The 22,085-nt window shown below is 42.8% G+C and overlaps 1 protein-coding gene across 2 annotated transcripts in view; it reads right to left on the bottom strand.

Moving 5' to 3' along the window:
• The window catches only part of LOC308168452 (nuclear factor 1 B-type), a 65,440-nt gene extending 44,769 nt beyond the window's left edge, over nucleotides 1-20,671 (bottom strand). Inside the window, exons 1-2 of one of the 2 annotated variants that reach the window (XM_080543047.1) lie at nucleotides 20,565-20,671; nucleotides 14,568-15,099 (exon numbers count right to left, since the gene is read on the bottom strand). In XM_080543047.1, coding sequence (XP_080399173.1) covers nucleotides 14,568-15,099; nucleotides 20,565-20,582 — 550 coding nt within the window. In that variant the 5' untranslated portion in view covers nucleotides 20,583-20,671. Of the gene's footprint in view, nucleotides 1-14,567; nucleotides 15,100-18,050; nucleotides 18,538-20,564 lie in introns of those variants that run through there. The other variant, XM_080543046.1, reaches the window with a different exon arrangement.
• Between the last annotated feature and the right edge of the window lie 1,414 nt (nucleotides 20,672-22,085).

The raw sequence follows: 22,085 nt of genomic DNA, 5'->3' as shown, positions 1-22,085 counted from the left end.
AAAAAAAAGTTGTGCTCTGGTGGTCATCAAGGAAACGACTGGGCCTCTCAACCCCATGCACACTGAACACACACGACACACACACACACACACACTAGAGATAAGGCTCAGGTACTGTAACTACTGAGCGTGGCCTCTATGGCTTCTATAGGCAGACGGGGCCCTTTCAGTTCTTCAAGTGGCTGTATTGTTCTTTCTCTGGGAGGAAAAGAGAGAGCGAGAGAGAAGGAAAAAAAGCGAGGTAAAGCCCGCTCTGCGTTTCGCTGACCTCATTCCGACAACAAGCCAGAGAGAAGAGTCTTTCCTTGGAACCCGTTTCGCAATACCACCCGTGTTTATACAGGTGGTTAGTGAGGGGAGGAGATAGAGTCCACATTTTGCAACACCTCATTATGAATACTAAACCACAGACGCACGCACACACACACACATGCACAAACACAAGAAAGACAGCATATTTTAGTTAAGGTTTCTCAGAACATAAACCCTATTTTTCTTTTTCTTAATTCGGGTTTTTTAACCATTTTTAATTTCCGCTAAATGACGCGAAAAGCAGTAAATAAAGTACTATCCTGTCTATCGTCCAATGAGTGCTCACCTCCTAAAACAGAGGCCACCGGTTGGCCCCTATGTTTGGCTCTGGGGCTAGGTCCAACAACAACATTTGCTTGGACAGAGTTCAAACCCACGGACAGCCACACTATCCCAAAGGTGGTTAAGCAGACCATTGTTTATGCAATAGTACATCGCTGCAGGACAAAGAGGAAAGAGGGAAAATATGGCGGACTACCACTTGCATTAGCATGTGATACATTTCCCTGTCGCATGTGAAACATTTCCCTGTACAACCTGGGCTGGATTTTCAAATGTTTGCAAAAAGAAAAAAAAAGGCCTCTGCTGTCATGAAGTGTTGTTTATGTAGCTATGTAGTTTAAGTTGAACTGTTCCTTAGGTCCTCCTTAAGTCTACTTAAACTGAAAACACATCTCAAAGGTGAGAGATAAAGTACACCGTCAATAAAACCAGACCTGCTTGATGACATTGAGAACGTAAACATTGATTAGACTCATCTAAGTTTGAGTTTCGATAAAGTTTTATTTTTCAAACCAGAGAGGTGGCCAAGTGCTCTATATTTTGGATACTTGTAAAAAAAGAAGCCACAGAACAGCTGTTTTGTAAACACAGCGAGGTAATTGTTCCAAATGCCTCATTTTAACACAGATTAAATGCAATTAAAGACTGTTTATCTAACCACAACAAGTCGCCCCTGCCAAGAAAAGAAAAAAAAGAACCTCTGTCATTGTTTGTGCTCCTACATTACAGGAATGGAGGCAGGGGGTGGGGGGAATTTCTTAACATGATTTCCTAATGTACAGGAAGGAACCTTTATACACAAAACAAAAACATACATTTGCTTCAAGCCAAGCTCACATAGGAAGAGTGGGGAAAAAAATATGGTTAGTTGGCTGAGGCAGGGGTCTTCTGAGGTGAATACCAGGAATTTAGGTCACTTCAGCAGAGATGTTTAACCAGCTCAAGCCATCGCTCAGTGGAAATAGCACAGTGAGGCCAGAGAGAGGAAAGCCAGTGCGTCAGGCTTGATCCTGATTCCAGCCTCAGACGCAAAACAGAGCCATAACATCCCTAATGATCCCAGTTCACATACGTTCCACCCAACAACACTGCCCTCTCTCTACCCCTGACCATTGTGGGTGCGGTTAACATGAAATGTCTAAACTATGTTCTAAGTGTAAGTTAAGTGGGGGGAAGAACATGAAGAAACAACATTTAGAAAATCTCCCCAAACCCTTTACTTGACCTCAGCACTCACACCGCGGTAAATAGCTTGAGTATAAATGAGGCTTATCTCTGGATACCTATAAGGTAGTCACTGATCTGGAGTCAGTGAACCATGATTTGGATGCGTTTACTTAACTACAGCTTGGTTATTAGTATGATTGGTGTATGATTGGTGACCCCTGTTAGCATGCTCAATGAATGAACACTTCTAACAGTACAATTTTCATATAAAAGCTGTAAAATAATAATAATAATACATCACCTAAAAGCAAGAGACAAAACACAACCTTTTCATGCCAGTTGAAACCTTTCACATAGAGATACAGACAGACCCTCATACTGTCTACTGCCTTCTCCCTCTCTGTCAAACACACATGTGCCCTAATTCTCTCTCTCTCTCTCTCTCTCTCTCTCTCTCTCTCTTTCACACACACACACACACACGCGCGCGCAGGCACGTACATACACACACACACACACACACATTGTAAACAGTCTTTATTGAGACGTGAGTGCTTGTATAAACACAGACAAGTCCTATTGAGGGTCCCAGGCTGGGCCGAACAATAAAGGGAGAGTTCCTGGACGTTCCTCACAGACAGTGTGTATTAAATCCAATTATCAGAGCCACGGCACTAACATTCCAGCAGGCTGGCAGGTGACGGCTCCCTCTTTTCAGCCCACCACAAGCATGGGACAGAGTTGCCCCGCCGCACCCCGACAATACCCCCCCGCCCCCCCGCCCCGACTCCCTCCACCCTCAGCTGCTCCAAGTATAAAGACATATAGACGGAAGGAGAGAGAGGAAGGGGGGTTCTGGTCTAGCGGCAACACTAGTCTTTTCTTAAAGATCAGCGCAACAAGGCTGGCTGGCAATATCCGTCAATGGGCCATTCTTCTCTTCTTGTGTCGCGGTGTGAGAATATGTTGACTGCTGATAACATTGCTTTGATTGTCAGGACAGGGTTCACCCTTTTGTTTAATGTGTTTTCCCCTGAACCGTGGGAGTTTTGTCACGTTCATGTTTATCTTGTTTTTGATCAAAGATAATAATAATCAACACAACGTTTTTTTTTTTTTTTTATATATCAGTCCCACAGACTGACTGATGGAATGTGTAAAGTAACTAAATCTCATTGATCACTTCCAGGGACGTAACCAGCACGTCCAAGACCGTGGCACACGTGACAGTAAAATGCATGACCTTAGGGAGTCTCCTGCAGGGTGAACTATTAATATTAGATCTGGGTCTTTGGTATGTGCACGGCATTTCATTGGCCTGCAATGACTTGCAATGAACTCATAATATGCAAACCTACTTTAGCATTTTCCAAAATGTTTGGTTGGGGGGTTGCATGAACGTTCTGATCACTGTCAAATTGGGAGCACATTTGCAGAGGAGGGTTTGGGAACACCTGGTCTACATTACATGCATTTGCATGCGTGTAGCCACTCTCATGTGGAGATGAGGTGTACGTGACAGGGTGCATGTGATATGGAACAAGCACTGTCCTGCACTGAACACCCGTCTAGGTCCCTATATATAAACCCTATATATAAACATATTATGTATCCACTGTTGCAGCCACAGTGCTCTTTCCATCATGTCACCCACTGTGCGAACGCTGGGATGATACCTCTCTCCAGATATGAACTGGATGACCCTGTCACTACTAACCTACTCCACCCCCACCCCCTCACCACCTCATCCTCCAGGCCCAGCCAACTGTATGCTCCAGGCGGGAACTCACACATGCATGTGCTTACACATACTGTCTGGAACTGTACATGGAAAACTGGTTCTTTCTCAGTCAGCCCTGGCTGAGAGATGGCAATTTGCTGTGGACCAGCTCTGGTATGAGGAATGTGGCCCTGATCCGTTCCTGTAGCTACTGAGTGTGGTTGGGACCTGGGCCACCAGATCTAGTTCTGTCATTTCTCTGCTGACTGATATATCTCTTTATCTTCAGTTGGTTGGTCTCATCTTATTTGTGTCTGCGTCAGAAATAACATTGCTCATTTACAATGAGTGTTCCGAATAGGCTATACATGCTTGCAGGCAGCACAACAAGCAAACAAAAACAAAGATTTATTTGTACTTGTACTGTTTTGTGTTGATTTCATAAGCTTAGTGTAAGTACATGAACAATAAAAGCCATTGCTGTAGGTTCTTGAAGTTGGGTCAGTCTCCTGCCCACTTTTGGTTTTAAAAACCATTCCATACCTCTTTCATATCCAGCCATAGAATACAGCTTTCCTTTGCCTCTTCCCCCCTCCTCTGTCTCTCCACAGTAGAAATTGGATGTTGCTGAAATGACTTGTGGCTTTGTCCATGGGCTATGCGCCACGACCAGAGAGGCTGCGTGCGGTTAATTATTCTTGGTTGCTGAGTGAAAAAAGTAAAATTTTCTCCCCCCGTCATTGGCGGTTTCCCATTCATAGTAGTTGGCACCGACCTTGAGCAGGCTGCCAGGCATCACACCCAAATGATTTTCTCTTTTCATTTCTCCATTTGGTTTCATTGACATTCCACCAGGAGTGTGTGTCATTTTGAGGGTGTCGAGGGAAGCCGGCACTCATCCTCTCAGACTCAGCCAAGTATGAATTCTCTTGGGCGAGAGCTTACGGTAAAAGCTCACCCTGAAATGGAATCTCACTGGGATGTATTGACATGTACAAATAACTGATTTCTCTGTAATTGTACTAAGAAGACAATCACACAGAAATGCACCCTCACAAATGGGGGTCGTTGTACTGCAGGGTTGAGCTGGGCCCTCCCAGTAAGGGAGAGAGAGAGAGAGAGGCACTGAACTAAAGAAAGGGCACTCAACTGGATGCTGGGTAAAAAAAACGATATATATATATATATACACAGCTATAATATTGAATTCACAAAACGCTTTCACTTTTGCTTTTGTTTTTAACAACAATGTTGTTGGCAATTCAAAGATTGTTACACTATCATTACAAAAAATATCGTTTAATTTGCCGTAAAATGTCACATAGTGGCGCCACCAAGTTCACAGCGTGGCGCAGCTCCACTCTTACATTCTTTGGGGAGAACCCCTCATCCTATAGATTACACCCTAACAGAGCTATAGTACCAGTAGCCCAATGTGTAAATGACGTATCACACACACTCACACACACACACACACACACACACACACACACACACACACACACACACACTCCGAGCTGTCTGGGGATGGGATAAAGAAGGGAGCAATGGGGGTTATTTTACACAGAGTATTCAGCTGTCTGATGCTGAAGGAACCAGCAGTTTATCATCATACAACTACTGGAAATATACCCCCTGTCAGGAAACTTCCTCTCTCTCTCTCTCTCTCTCTCTCTCTACCCCTCCCACCTACATACCCAGCCAAAGATCAGTTCGACCAAATCTAGCAACTGCAGCTGTGTGTGTGCTCTTTAATGCTTGCACATCTACCTACAATTCACTTTAGAACTGAACTAAAACTACTACTACTACTACTACAAAAAAAGTCTTGACACTTTAACTCAGGCTAACATTCCCAACCGTGTAGCTAACAACATGGCCGGCGCAGCTCCCTCCCTCCCCCAACTGTGCAGCGTTCCCTGACTCCCCACATCCTCCCGCTCCTCTGGTGGGAGCTCTCAGCAGGCGGAGCGTGGAGGCTCCCCGGGCCGCTGGCTCTGCAGGACAAGAGGGTGGCTGCGCAGCGTGGATTAGGGCCCCACAGTGGCCCATTGTTAATTGGGCGCCATGTGTGAAAGCTACAGAGAGATTAGTTTGTACAGCTGCTGCCATTTGTCATAACTGCCCTTAACAAGACACACATGGCAGTCCAAGTTTTTCAGCCAGAGGTTTTTTTTACAGAAAGAGAGAAAAAGCAAGAGAGAAGCCTATGGGGCCTAACAGTTTGAGAAAACAGGCTCAGCAGCATAAAGCTAGATGAAGATGTTTTCGAACACTGAGCTGTTTCAGAAGGGTGGGTGTTTCTGCTTTTTGCTGTTATCCTGGTCATTCCATCACCTGTGCACGGAAACGTTCCCTGGTCTTCTTAAGGAAACGACAGGGGTACTTCCTTGACTCGCAAATATTGACTTACTGCAGAACCCAAATCATCACCATAGAATTAGAATTATATTTCTGTGGTCGTCACAAACCACGTTTCGGTTCTAGATGTTCTAGCAGATGCAGAAGTGATGGTAGTGGTAGATCACAGGCTGAGAGTGTACAAAGAGAGTCATTAATTGAGCCGGATTTGCATCGCTATAGCGGCTACCCAATTTGCCGTGGTATCGTAGCCTACCATTAAGAATGGTTCAATGGGGTGAATGAAGTGGAGTTATTTTTTGGGGTGGATACGTAACATAATTGTGGTTGTTGTAGGCCTGTGCACATGTTGCAGGCCTAATTACAATCTTGAGTTGGTAAATCCGGAACTGGGTATTAAGCGGTCTTACTTTATCCTGCCGTTCTGTTCTGCCGACAGACATCGGCGTTCTGTGCTTATAGAGGAGGTGCGGACGATTGAATCTAAATGCAGGCTTTTGGGCCTCGATGCAGGTGAGCAAGCGAATAATTGTTGTGTTTGCGTGCATGTGGGAGTCAGTGTGTGTGTGTGTGGGTGTGTGTGTGTGTGTGTGTGTGTGTGTGTGTGTGTGTGTGTGTGTGTGGTTGAAGATTTTCTGTCGAAGTCAGCACAGCATTCACCCCAAAAACAGCTGGAGCCCTATGGCATAAAATAAAAAAAAGCAGGCCAATTTGAAAAGAATTCAAGTTATCCAGAGCCAGAGCGTATATCCTTCCCACAGCACACTGTTGTAACGAGGCGCGCTCTTCCCCATAAAATCACGGGTTTCATTAGAGACCTCGGTTACCGAGGCGGCAGCTTTAATCAGCCTGCCCTGACATCATTGGAGTTGGCTTCTCAAAACACAAAGCAGATCGGCCTTCAAATCTCCTGACGTCCTCCCAGTAATGATGATGATGATGCTGATGGTTGGTTTGTCTTTTTAATACAGGCTAATTATTATCTATTCAAACAATGATGATGTTAAAGTGTATGTTTATTAATCTGATGACACTGATCAAATTATTGCTTTGATGTTGATTTGTCTCAGGTTTAACAGTCCCTTGATTGTATTCATGGTGATAACATGGGAATACTGTTTAACTTTGCCTCTGAATCCCCTCCTCTCCAATCTCTCTCTTCCTGTCGGCTTAACCACCAACTGGAAAATGTTCCTTTCTCTGAGTCTCTCTCTCTCTCCCCCCCCGCCCCCACTCCACCCCTTCCCCCCCTCCCCATCTCCCTCTCTCTCTCTTAATACGCTTATGCAATGGAGCAGTGTGAAAACAGGATATGATTATCACAAGGGGCAGAAAGTAGCTGTCCAGACATACTTTGACATCTGTCGTTTCACTGATTTGTGAGTCGTGTTCTGGTTGTTCCACAGGATGTCATGTCAGCATGTGACACAACGTGGCTAGTTTAAAGAATGAAACCTTTTAATGAAGCATTTTAATGAAGCATTTTTGTTCCTTTTTAATACTATGTTCCAAAATATGACACACACACACATCTATGCTGTACTGAGGCTTCCATTAGGAGAGTGCTTTTGAGAGCTCAGACATATGTGAGGGAGGAGGCTTTGACAAGTCAATGGGGCGCTGCTGCTTATTCCAAACACCCATTCCCAAGCCCCAGACGCCTTATCCCCTCTTTGACCCAAAGGCAGACATTATAGAGAATTCCTCTGGGGAATTTGCCTTGCAAACAACAGCACGCCCACCCCAAAGTACACTTTGGACAGTGCAGTAATGGCTGCCTTTCTTATAGCCATCCCGTTAGGTCCTGGCGAGCCATCACAATGATGGGGCGTACTGTACAGCCAGACAAAGGAAGAGACAACCATCACTCTAGGCCAGTGACCGGGGTCTGCTCAGACTGAAAAGAGTTTGATGGGGAAAACGAGAGGGGGGGCCGCGTACAAGTTAACTGTCTCCCGGGCAACCTCCTCGATTGTCTGTCCCTGCCCCCACACCCCCCACTACTACCACCGCCCATTTCTTTTTTTCTTTGGGCGGTCATTCATGGGCTCGTTGCTTAATGAAGGATTCACATCGGGTTTTTGCACACCCTGGGTCTGAAAAAGTCAAAGTTCAGCTCTGAGGAATGGTTCTCTTTCCTCTATCTCTCTGTCTCTCACTCCCGCTTTCTCTTGTCTTTCTCTTTACCGACAAAAAAAAAGAGAAGCTAGGTCACCAATGGTTAACTTAATCTTTACTCCTCTCTCCTTTTATCCCTCTCTTTTTCTTCCTGTCTACCACTATCTCTCTTTCTCTCTCTCTCTCTCTCTCTCTCTCTCTCTCTCTCTCTCTCTCTCTCTCTCTCTCTCTCTCTCTCTCTCTCTCTCTCTCTCTGGCTCTGCTCCACAGACACAGCTGTCTGATATGGGCAGCCTGGCCAGGCAGGCTGGATGTTGGGCGAGGACAGGGGAGAGGGCAGCCGTTGGATGGTGCAGCTCAAGCAGCAGGGAGGGTCTTTGTAAGCAAGGACAGTGAGGTACAGTGTGCAGTGTGGGACAGGGGGTGAATGCACCCATTTGTCTTCATTTAGGAGGGCTGGCGGACAGAGTCTAGCTGGGAGGAGTGGGCGGCGCTAGTCCCACTGTCAAGTGGTCTCAGGGGGGTTTGAAATGTATGCCGGGTACTCCCTGGGAAAGCCTGGGAAATTCTGACGAAGCCGAACGCTATCAAGATCCCAAAGATTTTTTTACATTTTTATTATTATCTGCACCAATTTCTAAGAGGAAATGTTGAACTCTACTCTTTAAAGCCTTTGTCTCACTCGGAATGGGTGTAATTGTGTAGATTGAGACACAGGAAAGTCCAGGTCGTCATTACGGGGAAGATCTCTCTGAGAAATGGAGTAATAAAGTCGGTTGAGACGCAGGCATCCACATAACACCGTGGCCTCTGAGTTGCCTAGTTTCCATAGAGATTTATGGACACAGGGCACACAGGAGAGGGCTAAGGGAGGTAACATGGTCTGTTTAAGCCTTGAGGTATTTGCCTGAGTAAAATCCTGCTGCTAATGACATGTGGTTCATACTGAGCTGGGCAACCTGGTTGCAGAGCGCCGAGGCTGGAAGAAAGTGAGTGAGAGAGAAAGAGAGAGAGAGAGAGAGAGAGAGAGAGAGAGAGAGAGAGAGAGAGAGAGAGAGAGAGAGAAACAAGTGAGTACAAGCTAAGAAAGAAAAGAAAGAAAGGAAGGAAGAAAAAAAAGGAAGGAAAGAAAGAAAGATCTTTATGACACCACCACCACAGTCTATGCGAAACGGAGTAGCACACCACAGAATTTCCAACAGCAACAAGGTCGGTTCGGTAGAAGAGGGGGAGGGGTCATTGAGTAGGAAGAGGAAATCAATAAAGTGGGCAGTAGACCTGGGAGGGAGTTCTAAATGGATTAGACTGAGAGAATGTGTTCGATAGGTTACGGCTCTGAGTGAGGTATTCACCGCAGGCCTAACCGCATACTAATAAGGGAGCTGGAGCTGAACACAGGGTTGTGTGGTTCACTCTCCACAAAGCTTCTCCTTGAATTCCTTAACCAAATTCGGACGGAAGACTCCTATGGATACCGGATTGATATTATGCGTTAATTCCATATTCCTTTAATAATTTCATGTTTTTTTACGAGAGCACACTGAATGAATTAACAGGGTTTTAAATATTTTGTTGATAGTTTGAGCCTATGATCAACTTTTAGCCCCTAGGTTGGTACCCTCCTCCCATGAATATGGCTCATCAGTATTCAAGCTCAAGTTCAAGTTCAAGTTCATCGGGATTCCCAGTACTGTGGGGGATGTTAAACCCAACGCAGAGACAGAGTGGGGGCACACAGACAGGTTTATTGCCATATAGGACAGGGGACTATTATATGGCTTTATCCTCCTATATCTCCTCCTATACCGGTGTAGTATTGCTGTAATTACTCTAATAACATTGATGCATTACGTTTTCTAACATAGTCATTTGCTTAGGGGTTGAGCGGCTTGTATTACTACACAAGTGAATAAAAGAAACAGTCCCTTACCATGCAATTATAAAGCTATAACTAATACGCAGGGTAACAGCATTGTTAATGCAAATGTGTTATTCAGGCTTACAGAGTTACTACACAGGTACTATAGGGGAAACATAAGTGAGAACAAATGTTACAGTAGGGTGTAACCATAGCCTACATACATACACATTTCATCAAACGGATTGTCCCATTTCCATTACTGAAAACAATCAGAAAACAAACTAATGAAACAGCTCTTGTTGTAACCCCCTTAAAGAAAAAGAAGAATACATGGTGCGATGGTGTCCTTAACACTGTATGCTTGCAATGAGTTTTGTTTGGCTCCTGGCATCCTCCCAGCCACCCCTTCTCTGGCTACGCGCCTGGGCCTGAAGCAGCTGTCACAGGAGTCGGGGGGTTGAGGGAGAGCCAGGGAGGGAGAGAGAGAGAGAGAGAGAGAGAGAGAGAGAGAGAGAGGGTGGGGGTGGGGGGGGCAGTGTAGCGCAGGGGCGATTCCTGATGGAGGTGTAAAAGGAGAGGTAGGAGGGAGGGAGGGAGGGAGGGGGGGGGGGAATAGATGCTGTGCTTAGTCACAGACCTCCGCTGTGACCTGGAGGTCAGCCTCGCTGCCCCTGACCATGCCTCAAATGCAGCCGGCCGGAAAACGAGATGCAAGCAGCTACCCCACGCAGCGCAGTACCGCAGTCGACGGCCAGTGTTGAAGAGACTACCGGCGACATGAAGTCAGCCTTGGAGAGAGAGAGAGAGTGTGCTGGTAGCAGAAGGCCTGTGCTACCTCTCCCCCTCACTTACTGAAGCGCCACTGGCCACAGGGAGAAAAGAAGACTGACAAATGGTTGTCAAAAGACCACTGGTGGGCCAGACACCATGGTGGTTTGACCCCAATTGTAGGGGTCAATAAGGGGGGGCTTGCAGGTAGCCCAAAATGTCTTCCTCCTCCACCCACGTGCTTTTGGGCCAGCAGTGTGTTTTCACAAATCTGTTTTGCTCAATTAAACTTCAGAGGATACCCTGCCACATCTCTTTGCAGAGGTCGTGACACCAGGACCAGAGGCTAAGTCTGGCTCTCGTAAAACAGGGCTCTTTAACATGGCAAAGCGTATTAGAGGGTAATCCATCTGAATCCAAGACCTATCAGGACGGTCAAAGAAATTCTTGCCTTGTAACAAAGTAAATGGGGAGGGTTTTAAGGGAAGAAAAAAAAAACATGTCAATGTTTTATTGCCATGTTAACTTTCAGTACCAGAATAATGGGGATGCAAATTGACCGTGATCCCCCAGGCTTTCCATTCAGGCTCTTACCAATCCTGTTGGGTTGTTGGTAGCTTGCTTGTTTTATAAACATGGACTCCGTTATCAGAACACGATCAAAGGTTTGTTGATTTAGCCTAGTAGCAGCTAATTCCCAATTGTTTATGATAATGAACATTTTGAGGGGACCAATAACTGGACTTTTGCAGCTCTTTCTTCAACAATAATTGTCACTGGTCCAGAACAGAGCGAGACATAGAGACAGAGGTCAAAGGGCTATTCCAGGTAGGGCAAGTGAACTACGATACTGTATATAGAAAATACAAAATCTACACAGAACTCTGAAATTGTAACGAACCCACTGTCCAAAGTCTCTCCTGAAATGTATGCCTTAATCCTCCAACAAACACCAGAGATGTTTCAGCATACAAGTGAAGATATTGGAAGGTGTGGTAAAATGGTTTTAATCTGATCATACTTTAGCGAAAGAACAAAGAAGTGTATACTCAGGAGTCCATTAACACAATGGTACCTTGTGCTTATGAAATAGGTATGAAGAACAACATGAAACCAAATGAAGATGGGCCTCATCTTCAGACATGTTCTGACTTGACTTGAGCAGATCAGATAGGCATCTCGTTATTATCAAACCTTTTTCCCTCTAGCAGTGGAACTTGATATGCAAAATACCAACACAGGTGGAGTTCAAATATGTTACTCTAATGTTCACATAGAATTTATTTGTCTTGTTTTTTTTTACTAATAATGTAGGTATAGTTCTAACATTTCTAGCACGTCACAAGCGTAGTGAAGAGCTTTATGCCCGTGAGAAGCCAACGGGTCCCCATTGAAGAAGACCCGCGCGTTGGCACAATGGCTGCCACTACCCCCACTCCCTGCCCCCACCGCCCTTCAGAGCGGGCATTCATCTGGGCATGCACAAGGGTGCCACAGCAGACTCTGCCCAGCTAAACGCGTCTGTGCCCAAGAACAAGAGGCAGAATGCCCTCTCTGAATTCAACCAACACAGTCACCCACCAACCCAGCGACCTTTCTCATGGCATCAATTAACAAGGTTAACAAATACTCATGGCTCAAACTCTTTTGAATACAAAATAACATTAACAATATCAAACATTTCACAATAAAGGAGCAGCTGGTGCAAAACGAGTGTAGAGGGTTACTGCCATTGTTTAAACAGATTTGAATGCAGCTACTTGAATGTTTTGTAGTTTGATAATTCAACAAGAATTAGCTACCTATAGACGTAGCCTATCAAGCAGCTATCGTTAAATGGGATAAGAACACATTATGATCAGCGATCATTCATAGAAAACGATTGAACACGCTACATTTATTGGAACGATTTACACAAACACCGGGTTCTGTTGAAGAGGCAGCAGTTTGGTGGTTTCTTTTGTGTTTGATTGTTTGTTTGTTTGTTTCGTGCAGTTGCAGCAGAACAAAGCCCGCCGGCTCCCATTCTGCCACTGTCAAAAAACTTTCCAACATGCCCACTGCATTGCGGGTGCCAACCAACGAATCAAAGGCATGCTGCAAGCAGACAAAGAGGGTTTGATGCCAACCTCCGAACCTCTAACAACCATTACTGGCGATTTCCCTGCCTCCCTGGCACGGCGCAAAACAAAATGGCGCCGCACCGCACGCTAACACAATATGGCTGCATTGTCTAGAGATGGGCACTGCCTGGTAACTGGATGGAAAAAAAATTGCCGCCATTACTCAAGGTACCAGAAAATGTGTCCTAGTTTTTCCAACGCTATGAAAACAAATCTGTTGCGGGTATCTGCTATATTCTCATTAGAAAGAAATGGCGAAAAGGATGTATTTAGTATTACAAATTAAAGTTTGATATATGTTATCTGCTCCAAAAATACAATTATAAGTAGGCTCAAACTCAACTGTCATCACAAGGGCAACACGTCGACGCATAGTGTATTCTCATACTAGCTCGGCAACTATATGTACGCTTTGCAAATTGGAAATGCAGCACCGACTATTTTCTGGAACATTTGACAGCGAAATGAATACAGCCTAGAGTGTGCAGTGTGCTTCGTAAATGATGTTCTTAACATGATGAAAGAAGAACCATTTTTAGACATTTTGCACTGGCTGACACACTGAACAGTTACCCACAGCAGATGCAAACTAGAGAATAAGCGGCATCCTACAAAGGACACAAAAGAGGGTCTGATGCCAACCGTGGTGCCAATGGCAACCGTTATTGTCTCTCTGCTGTGCCTTCTGCTTTCCCTGGCACTTATCAAACACAAAATGGGGGCTCAGAGTTTGATGATAATGAGCTAGCTATACTGCCTTTTCCTCCAACACCAAATGTCTTGCAGGGTTCTTACTGCATGTATGTACTCACATTATCATTGTACCATTTTGGGGGGACAGGGAATTTGAAATAACCAATAGTTTACAATGGTAATGAATAAAGGAAACAAAAGGTTAGGAAAGCTTTGAAAAAGTAATAGGACTGGTATTTGAAATTCAGAAAATGATGATGATTGTAAATGTGTTGTGGAGAAATGTCAGTGGGACAGTAGTAGATACTGTACCTGACAGATTAAAGGAAAATCACAACCCAGTTAACCACAAACAAACCTGTAATTCTACTGTAAAAGAAAATGTCATTCAGACTAAGATAATAATAATCAAATGATTACAGTTTTAAGTCATATGTTTAAAAAGTCTAATTAAAAACACATTTACTGTACCATTAACCACTTCAATCTAAAAAGAATTAAACATTTAAAAATAATACTGTAGGCCTACATCCACACCAGAAATCGATGGGTCCAATTTCAAAACATCTACAGTATCTGAATTTAAATCCCCAACAAAGCACACCAACTATTTTATATTTTTCTATATATCTTAAACATCAAAATGTTGTATTAAATATTGATATATTCAAAGGGTTCTAATAAAATATATGTTTCATAGTCTATTGCGTTCGGCAGTCTCAGCTTATTTAGCTCATATCTCATATATCTTATGTGTGGGACAATTAGCCTAATTGGCAATTGTCAATTAATTTATAGATAGGTCTCTGTAAAGAGAACTTACAGTTTGTGCACTTCAAAAGCACATCCAGAATATGTACTGGTGTTGTGAAATATACAGTACCAAACCACCAGAACGGGAAGGGAATGCCACACATAGTCTTGCTGCTCCCACGATGTATTGTATAGTTTGTGTAAAGAATATACGCACATGTATGATGGTTGTACCTTTTATACTGTACTTTGAAATGTGCCTGTTTGGAAGAATCAGCTGGCCTGCCTCCTCTCAAAGCCTATGGATGAGAGGATCCAGCTAGTCTCCTATATATATAACCCTTGACCTTGCCCACCCACAAACCCCACACACCATCCAACAGCCCATTCACACACTGAGTCAACCTACCTTGGTCCTGGACATAGTACGCTAGAAACAAGTCCAGCTCCTTGACCGACACTGTTATGTGGTGCGGCTGGACGCAAAGTGCTGGGTTGGTGCAATGCGGAGACTTGACGAGACGCTCCCCATCCGTACTTTCCAAAGGGATGCCTTTGAAGAGGATGACCATCACCAGGTCCAGACGCCACACTTTGTCGGCCTGCCGCAAACAGTCGATCCTTCGGATCTTCCCCTTCTGGTCAGGGTTGGAGAACACGCAGCACGCGTGCTTCTTCCCTGTAACACTGAGCACAAAGTCCTCCCGGTACTCCTGCCGGATGTCTTTGCGGAGCTTCGCCAGCAGCCTGGACGCCCACTTCTGCTTGATCTCGGGCTTCTCACCCAGGAGCTCGTCCTTCACCGCGCGCTCCTCGTCCTTGGACATCCTCTTCTCGTGCTTCTTGAAGTACTTGCGCTTCCTGGCCTGGAGGTTGAACCACGTGTAGGCGATAGCGCGGACATGAGGAAGAAGTGCCTCGATGAAGGGATGAAATTCATCCTGTTGTCCAGGAGGTGCAGGGGGAAGAAGGGGAAAGGGTGGAAAAAAAGGAAAGAAGAGTTAATTTACAGAGTCATGTCAAGTGAAAGTAGAGGAATCCCCCTTGTTACTGGATTGAATAAGAAACACAATTAAACAATTCTGTACAGTTATATCTACAATTACATGATTGTGCCATACAGTAGACTCCTTTAAGTCAAAGAAAATCAACATGATTAACAGATGCTTTACCATCTTAAATACTGCTGGAACTATTACAGGGAAATAACAAGAAAAGACACTGAAGATGTGAGGACGCCCCTGTTTATTTCAACTGCCAACACCACAATAGCGCAAAGCTCACACAGAGAATGTACAAAGGTGCTGTTCCCATTTCCCAAGCATGCTCTGAGTGGGACAACTGGGTTATTGGCACAGGGAGCATGCGCCCCTCACACTTGCATTTCTCTTATCAAACCGTCCACATTCCAACATGTCCTTGCCTCTCACTAGAAATGGAGAGAGGATATACTGTGAAAGGGGACTGGAGTGTAGTCAGAAAATGCTCACATAACTGAAGAGTGGAAAGAAGAAACCCCCAACTCCTCCTCTCCTCAAACACACACACACACACACACACACACACACAAATACACACACACACACACACACACACACACACACACACACACACACACACACAGACAATCACTCACTCACTCACTTCCCATGTTTGAAAGGCATGAAGTCAACTGGCAAAGTATAGAGGGCAGAAAAAAACACTTATGCCTCAACCAAAATACCATTATTTGCACAGGTTTGAGACTGGGTTTGAGATCCTGCCGAGTCACTTTATGTGTTATCATAGATGTGTGGCGCGACACATATTCCAAGCCGTTCCAAAATCTAACCAAGACTGACAATGAAAATGGTATCTTGGCACAAACAACACATTCTTGGTATCTCCTGCACTGCGTAACAAGGGTGGCATTGAAAATGCCTTTTGCTAAGTCGGAAATTAATTCAATTCGAAAATACACTTCATGTCGGTGGTTAGATTTATTTTTGTTTTATATATATATATATATATATTATTTTTTAAATATTATATATATAATATATATTTTATATGTATATTCCAATCAACAGTATGTTGCTTGTTGTGCTAATTTTACCTAAGAAAATAAATATTGGATTTAATGATAAAACTATAAAATATACAATGTACTGACTATTTATTATGCCTAAAAATTATACCTTCAAATGCTTTCAAATGTCAACAAATATAAGGCTGACCAGAAGTGTTTTACTCTCTGATCTCTAAAAGAAGTAATGGCAATTCTAGTAGCTGTTATTATGGATTCATAAAAAGCTCATCATGAAAATAATTATTTTTAGGTCAAAATAATGTCAAACTGAAACTGTAACACTGTTCATTTGGAAAGGCCTTGGAAGAGTTAAACCACATATTGTGCTTTGTGTAGGCAGGCAGAGGCGCTTTGGGAAACCACAGAAATCCACTCCCTATCTTTTCTCTCATATAGCCACTGGTGTTTCTCTGAGAAGCCAACTCTGATCCAAGCTGTAAGTAATGTGTCAATAAAACGTGTGTTTGCGCTCTGTAGAATCATACAAAAGGCAAAAAGCATTCATGAATAAATAAAAATCTCAAACTTGTGAACAAAGCATGAACAATTATGATATTTTTTGTGAATACTCAGATATAGAAAGTGATTTTATTTTAGATGGAACTATGGTTCCAAAAGTCCTTTACTTTGAAACTAATAATATAACAATTCAACAACAGATATAATGGGAGTCCTGAATCATTTTGATCACCTCACCATAGTCAATCAATATTCATTTCATGTTTTGATTGCATTTACAACAATCGATTTCCAAACCAATAAATACTCCTTCTACTACAAGCACAACATAAGAAAGTATTTTGGTCAGAGAAATAAAAGCTACATTTAAATGCACTGTAAGATGAATGAGTTGGCGAAGTCCTGGGCAGTGCACTTCAGTTGAGGCCATAAAAGCACAATCCTCTTAAGTACAAACTAAACCACATCTCAGTCAATCACTTACTTATGCCAAGTAAAATATAAACAGTAAAACTGAGTCAGCCAAAAAAAGTCAGCTACTCTGTCCGACCACTGAATCAACCTTATCATTTGTTTTCATCTTCATTCAGTGCAAGTGGTTCTCCATCTCGGGCTAAAAGTTTCCCCTGAAACGCTATAGAAGAATGTCATTCAAATTCAAATTCAAATTCAAATTCAAGAATGTCATTCAAATTCAGCCGATATGCATGTCGATTGAGATATTCTAAATCAATAACATAGGGGGGTCATCATCAAACTAAAATTATATAATAAATGATGATTATTGTAGGCTATATGTATGATGATTCATAGGTCACTTAAAGTGAAAACAAATTTAGTTAGTTCTGATTTCGCATCATTTTCGGCTATCTGTGCGGGATATATTGGCGATAATGCATTTTGTAAGCCAGCTATCTTCACGCAACTCGTTTAGAATAGCCTACACATCTTAGCACACATCATCACTTGATTCCCTTTCTCTCACACTGGGAACTAACGTTCTTACCTTCCACAGACTTATTTTACAACTTATTGGACTATAAAGCAGTCAATTTCCATGCACTTTCTTTCAATCACTCTGAAAACCGTTCGCGTCAGCAGAAGCAAATCGAACACAGGGCAAATCGGTTCAATTACTTTGGATACTAGACGGTGATAGTCGTGGTGCCAAAGTTAAGCAGGGATATGATCTTGGATTTTATTAACATATACATCGATTTCAAAACACTGACTTGTCGGTCTTTGACGGGCATAGAGCAAGAGGCTATTTTATACAGCCTGTCCTATAGCTATTCAATACATTGCGGCATTATTATGCATAATTGATTAGTGATTAGAAGGAAAAGCAATACTTAAAGCATATACCTGAGTGAGACAGATCGGAGAGTACATCATGAGCCAGCTGTGTACACAAAATAGGTACTTCAAATGTGTCCTCTGAATACCAGGTGGAGCACTTTATCGCGCCATTCTTTCCAGGCGCGTAATGCAAGGTTGTGGAGAAGAAGTTATCCGCGTAAAAAGGGTCTTATCCCAGAACATCAGTGAGATCCCGGTGGTCCGACTCCGAACATACTCATCTCTCCGTTCAAATGAGCCGATCGTAGCAGATATGAGTTCGCAAATGATATGCACGTGTAATGCCTTTACAGCTGACTACACATGGAGCCGGTGAATGAAGTCAAGAGCATGAAGGTTAAAAAAGAAATCCCGCTCCAGTAATATTGCGTTATGCTATAGTCTATAATATTGCGAGTTCATTCATAAACTCATAAACGCATTATGAGAATTGAAAGAAAGCGCAGAATTTCTGATCTCCACTCCAGCTTTTCAAACTTGATCATGTAAAAATCGAGCGGTAACAACCGCACTCTTTGCGATACTAAGCAAAATCAGTCCCAAGATTTTTTTTTTTCCACGTAATTACATAGTCATACCCCCTCCTCCTCTAACAAACGCATTCCATATCCACTAGCCCACCTTCTCCTCGTCTCCCTCTGAAAACACAGCATACAACTATTTCTTCCCCCCCCTCTCTCTCTCTCTCTCTCTGAGTTATGATTTTATGAGCGGAAGACTTTGGACCAGCGCCCCATTCGAAAAGAAACGGAATGGAAAATTCCCTCACATAATTATGAACTCGAGGCCTTACTCGAACTCTTTCTACAACATAACCATGGACTTATGCATGCATGGTTTTATTTCATGCATGGTTTTATTTCACGTTTAACCCCTTAACCCTAACACAAAAGGTCAACAAACTATTTGAGAATTGCATAATGAGCAAAATACACAATCATATACAATACCCCTCTTTTCAATGTGCACTATTTGAAGTTATGGACAAGCCTATGACCAGGTCCGTTTTTTCGAATTGTGTTTTTGGGGGCCTTTCAAAATACATCTCGAAAATAATAGCAAATGCAAAATAAGCTCACTTAAGTACACACGTAGAATGTAAAGAGTGGATCGAGTTTTTAGATGACACAACTTGATTAATACCCATGTCGTTTTGAATGTGAAGCAATTCTATTGCCCGATGAGAGGCTATTATCAATTGTTTTAACTGGGCTAAAGGCACAGAGCTCTATGTAGGTTACAGTGATGATGTGAGCTTAAGTGGGTGGCACTGGTGGGCAAATGTCCTTTCTAAAGTATGGCCTAATGGATCCATATTGGAAACGGATCAAAGGATGGTGTCACAGTTGCGCATGGTTCCGATGTGAGGATAGTAGAACGGTTCCAAAATATGTGTCCTGACCCGAGGGTGTCTTTCAAATGTGCCCATGGACCTCTATGCCACAAGACTATTCCTGCCACAACCTCAACTATGACCCATGAGAAATTAGCTGACCACAAAGGTTCCGATCAATTGTCCAGACCAGCATTTCTTTGGGAAACCGAATAGGACACAGGAGCGACCTGTCAAAGACTATAGGCCTACTTAGGCTGGGCAACTGAGTCAACTCGTGACGTTAGAATTATAAGGTTCTATCTCCATTTTTGTCAAAATTTAGTTGTTTACATAATCTGATCCATTAGGTGTTTATTAATGCCTGTGTGTTGTTATTTTTAAAATGTTGACATTTTTGAGCTAGTAATTCATAAAATACAAAGGTTCCATCTCATAAAACATAATGGAATGTAAAAACTTTGACGCTCAATATCTCTGAACTGCCCTAAACGGAGATAGAACCTTATCATTCTAACGTCACGAACTGTAACTGACTCCCCAGGTCTCAGCCCCAAAGTAACAAAGAGGCACTAGTGAGTGTGCAATAAACACAAGCTTATATGACAAGGTAATAAGCAAAGCTTGGTATTCATAGCTAATTACGCATGCTTTTCGATGTGAAGGGCGGGACAGCATGTCCACATATTAATAATATCCTACAATGCACATGGACGATTCCTAAATAGACTATTTGACGGATGTGCTATAATCTATATGAACGAACAGCACAAGATGTGCACTTTAATTCTCTCTTCAAAAGAGGCTACTGCGCACATGAGCGGGTTTAAATATTGTTGCAAATGTAAAGATGTGTGTGTAACCTATAGAATTGCTCCACATTCCCAAATGAAGTTCATTGCCAACAAGGGGCGGGGGACGTTAACCCAGAATCTGTGCCAAGTTAAATTCTCTTGGCGCTAACTAACTCCACCGGCCATTGGAAAATATTCCTGTGACCCATATAGGCTTACCCCTCCACAAAACATCAACAATCGGAATATCGACACAGGTCTCGTTCACTTGACAATAATGCATAGACTACTTATTACCAAGTTAGCAGTGAATAATGTGTTAATGGTGGGAAAAAAGCAATGGTCTAACTAACAGTTGTATAACCATATTATAACAATCCGGTGTTCACGTACCATTGCACTGTATTGCATGGATTTAAAGGGGGATCCTGGCTGGAACCGGGGGTGAAACACAAGCCCGGTAGCTTCACATTTCTCACGTTCAACTTTGGTGCTTTTCAGGCTTTTTTCTCTTGTAGTCAGTGGTTGCGGGAAAAAAAAATCAACACCGGAAGAGAAATTCTTGGCAGAAAGGCGGCAAAATAAAATCAAGGCAGTGAGCACCTCGTTTTTTTTTTGTTTTTTCTGTTCTTCCTTCCCTCTTCGTCTTACTTTTGGAAAGGTTCTGGGTTGTTCAGTTGAACGGGGTCCAGAAGAGGCAGAGCTTTCGGAACTGGGCAGGTCGGTCTCCGCCTTCCCTCTCGCTGTGTGACTGCCCCAGCCCTCCGTGCAGCTCTCAGAGCTCCGCGATGGAACTGGCGTCCTCGCCTCTCATTGGTCAGCCTCAGGACTCCATTCCGTACCCTCGGCCCCTCACTTCCGCCCTCACTTCCAGTGGCCCAGTCAGTGTTTGTGGCTTTAGACTGCTGCATGTGTGTCACATTCATAATAATCTGCATACTGCTGGACTGGCAGAAATGTCTAAACGTGTAGGTAGGGGTTATCAAACCAAACGTGAGTTAATATATGCCTTAATTGTTTGTGGTTTCAAGGAAAGCCATAAGGTCAAACATAGCATAGTAGAACCATAATAATAATAATAATAATAATAATAATAATAATAATAATAATAATAATAATAATAATAATAATAATAGGCCTACTACTACTACTACTACTACTACTACTACTACCACTACTACTACTACTACTACTACTACTACTACTACTACTACTACTACTACTACTACTACTACTACTACTACTACTACTACTACACTACTACTACTACTACTACTACTACTACTACTACTACTACTACTACTACTGCTACTACTACTACTACTACTACTACTACTACTACTACTACTACTACTACTACTACTACTACTGCTGCTGCTACTACTAGCCTACTACTACTAATAATAATAATAATAATAATAATAATAGGCCTACTACTACTACCACTACTACTACCACTACTACTACTACTACTACTACTACTACTACTACTACTACTAGCCTACTACTACTACCACTACTACTACTAATAATAATAATAATAATAATAATAATAATAATAATAGGCCTACTACTACTACTACTACTACTACTACTACTACTACTACTACCACTACTACTACTAGCCTACTACTACTACTACTACTACTACTAATAATAATAATAATAATAATAATAATAATAATAATAATAGCAACAGTAATGAAAATAATTTTCCTAATATTGTTCGATTTTCTATTTGGTTTTCATAGGCTCTGCCACTTAAAATAAAGTCTTGAATAAATTGTATTGAGCTATTCTATCACTTTCTTAAGACTATTGTTTGATGCTACAGAACACTGTCATGTTGGTCCAACATTTCCTATTAACGGGCCTATGCAAAGCATTCATATTCTATATGAAGAAGCAATTATA

This window comes from Nansenia antarctica (assembly GCF_963989245.1).
Source record: "Nansenia antarctica genome assembly, chromosome: 12".
NCBI lineage: Eukaryota > Metazoa > Chordata > Actinopteri > Argentiniformes > Microstomatidae > Nansenia > Nansenia antarctica.
The sequence above is the reverse complement of the archived record's forward strand: the minus strand, read 5'-3'. Positions and strand labels throughout refer to the sequence as shown.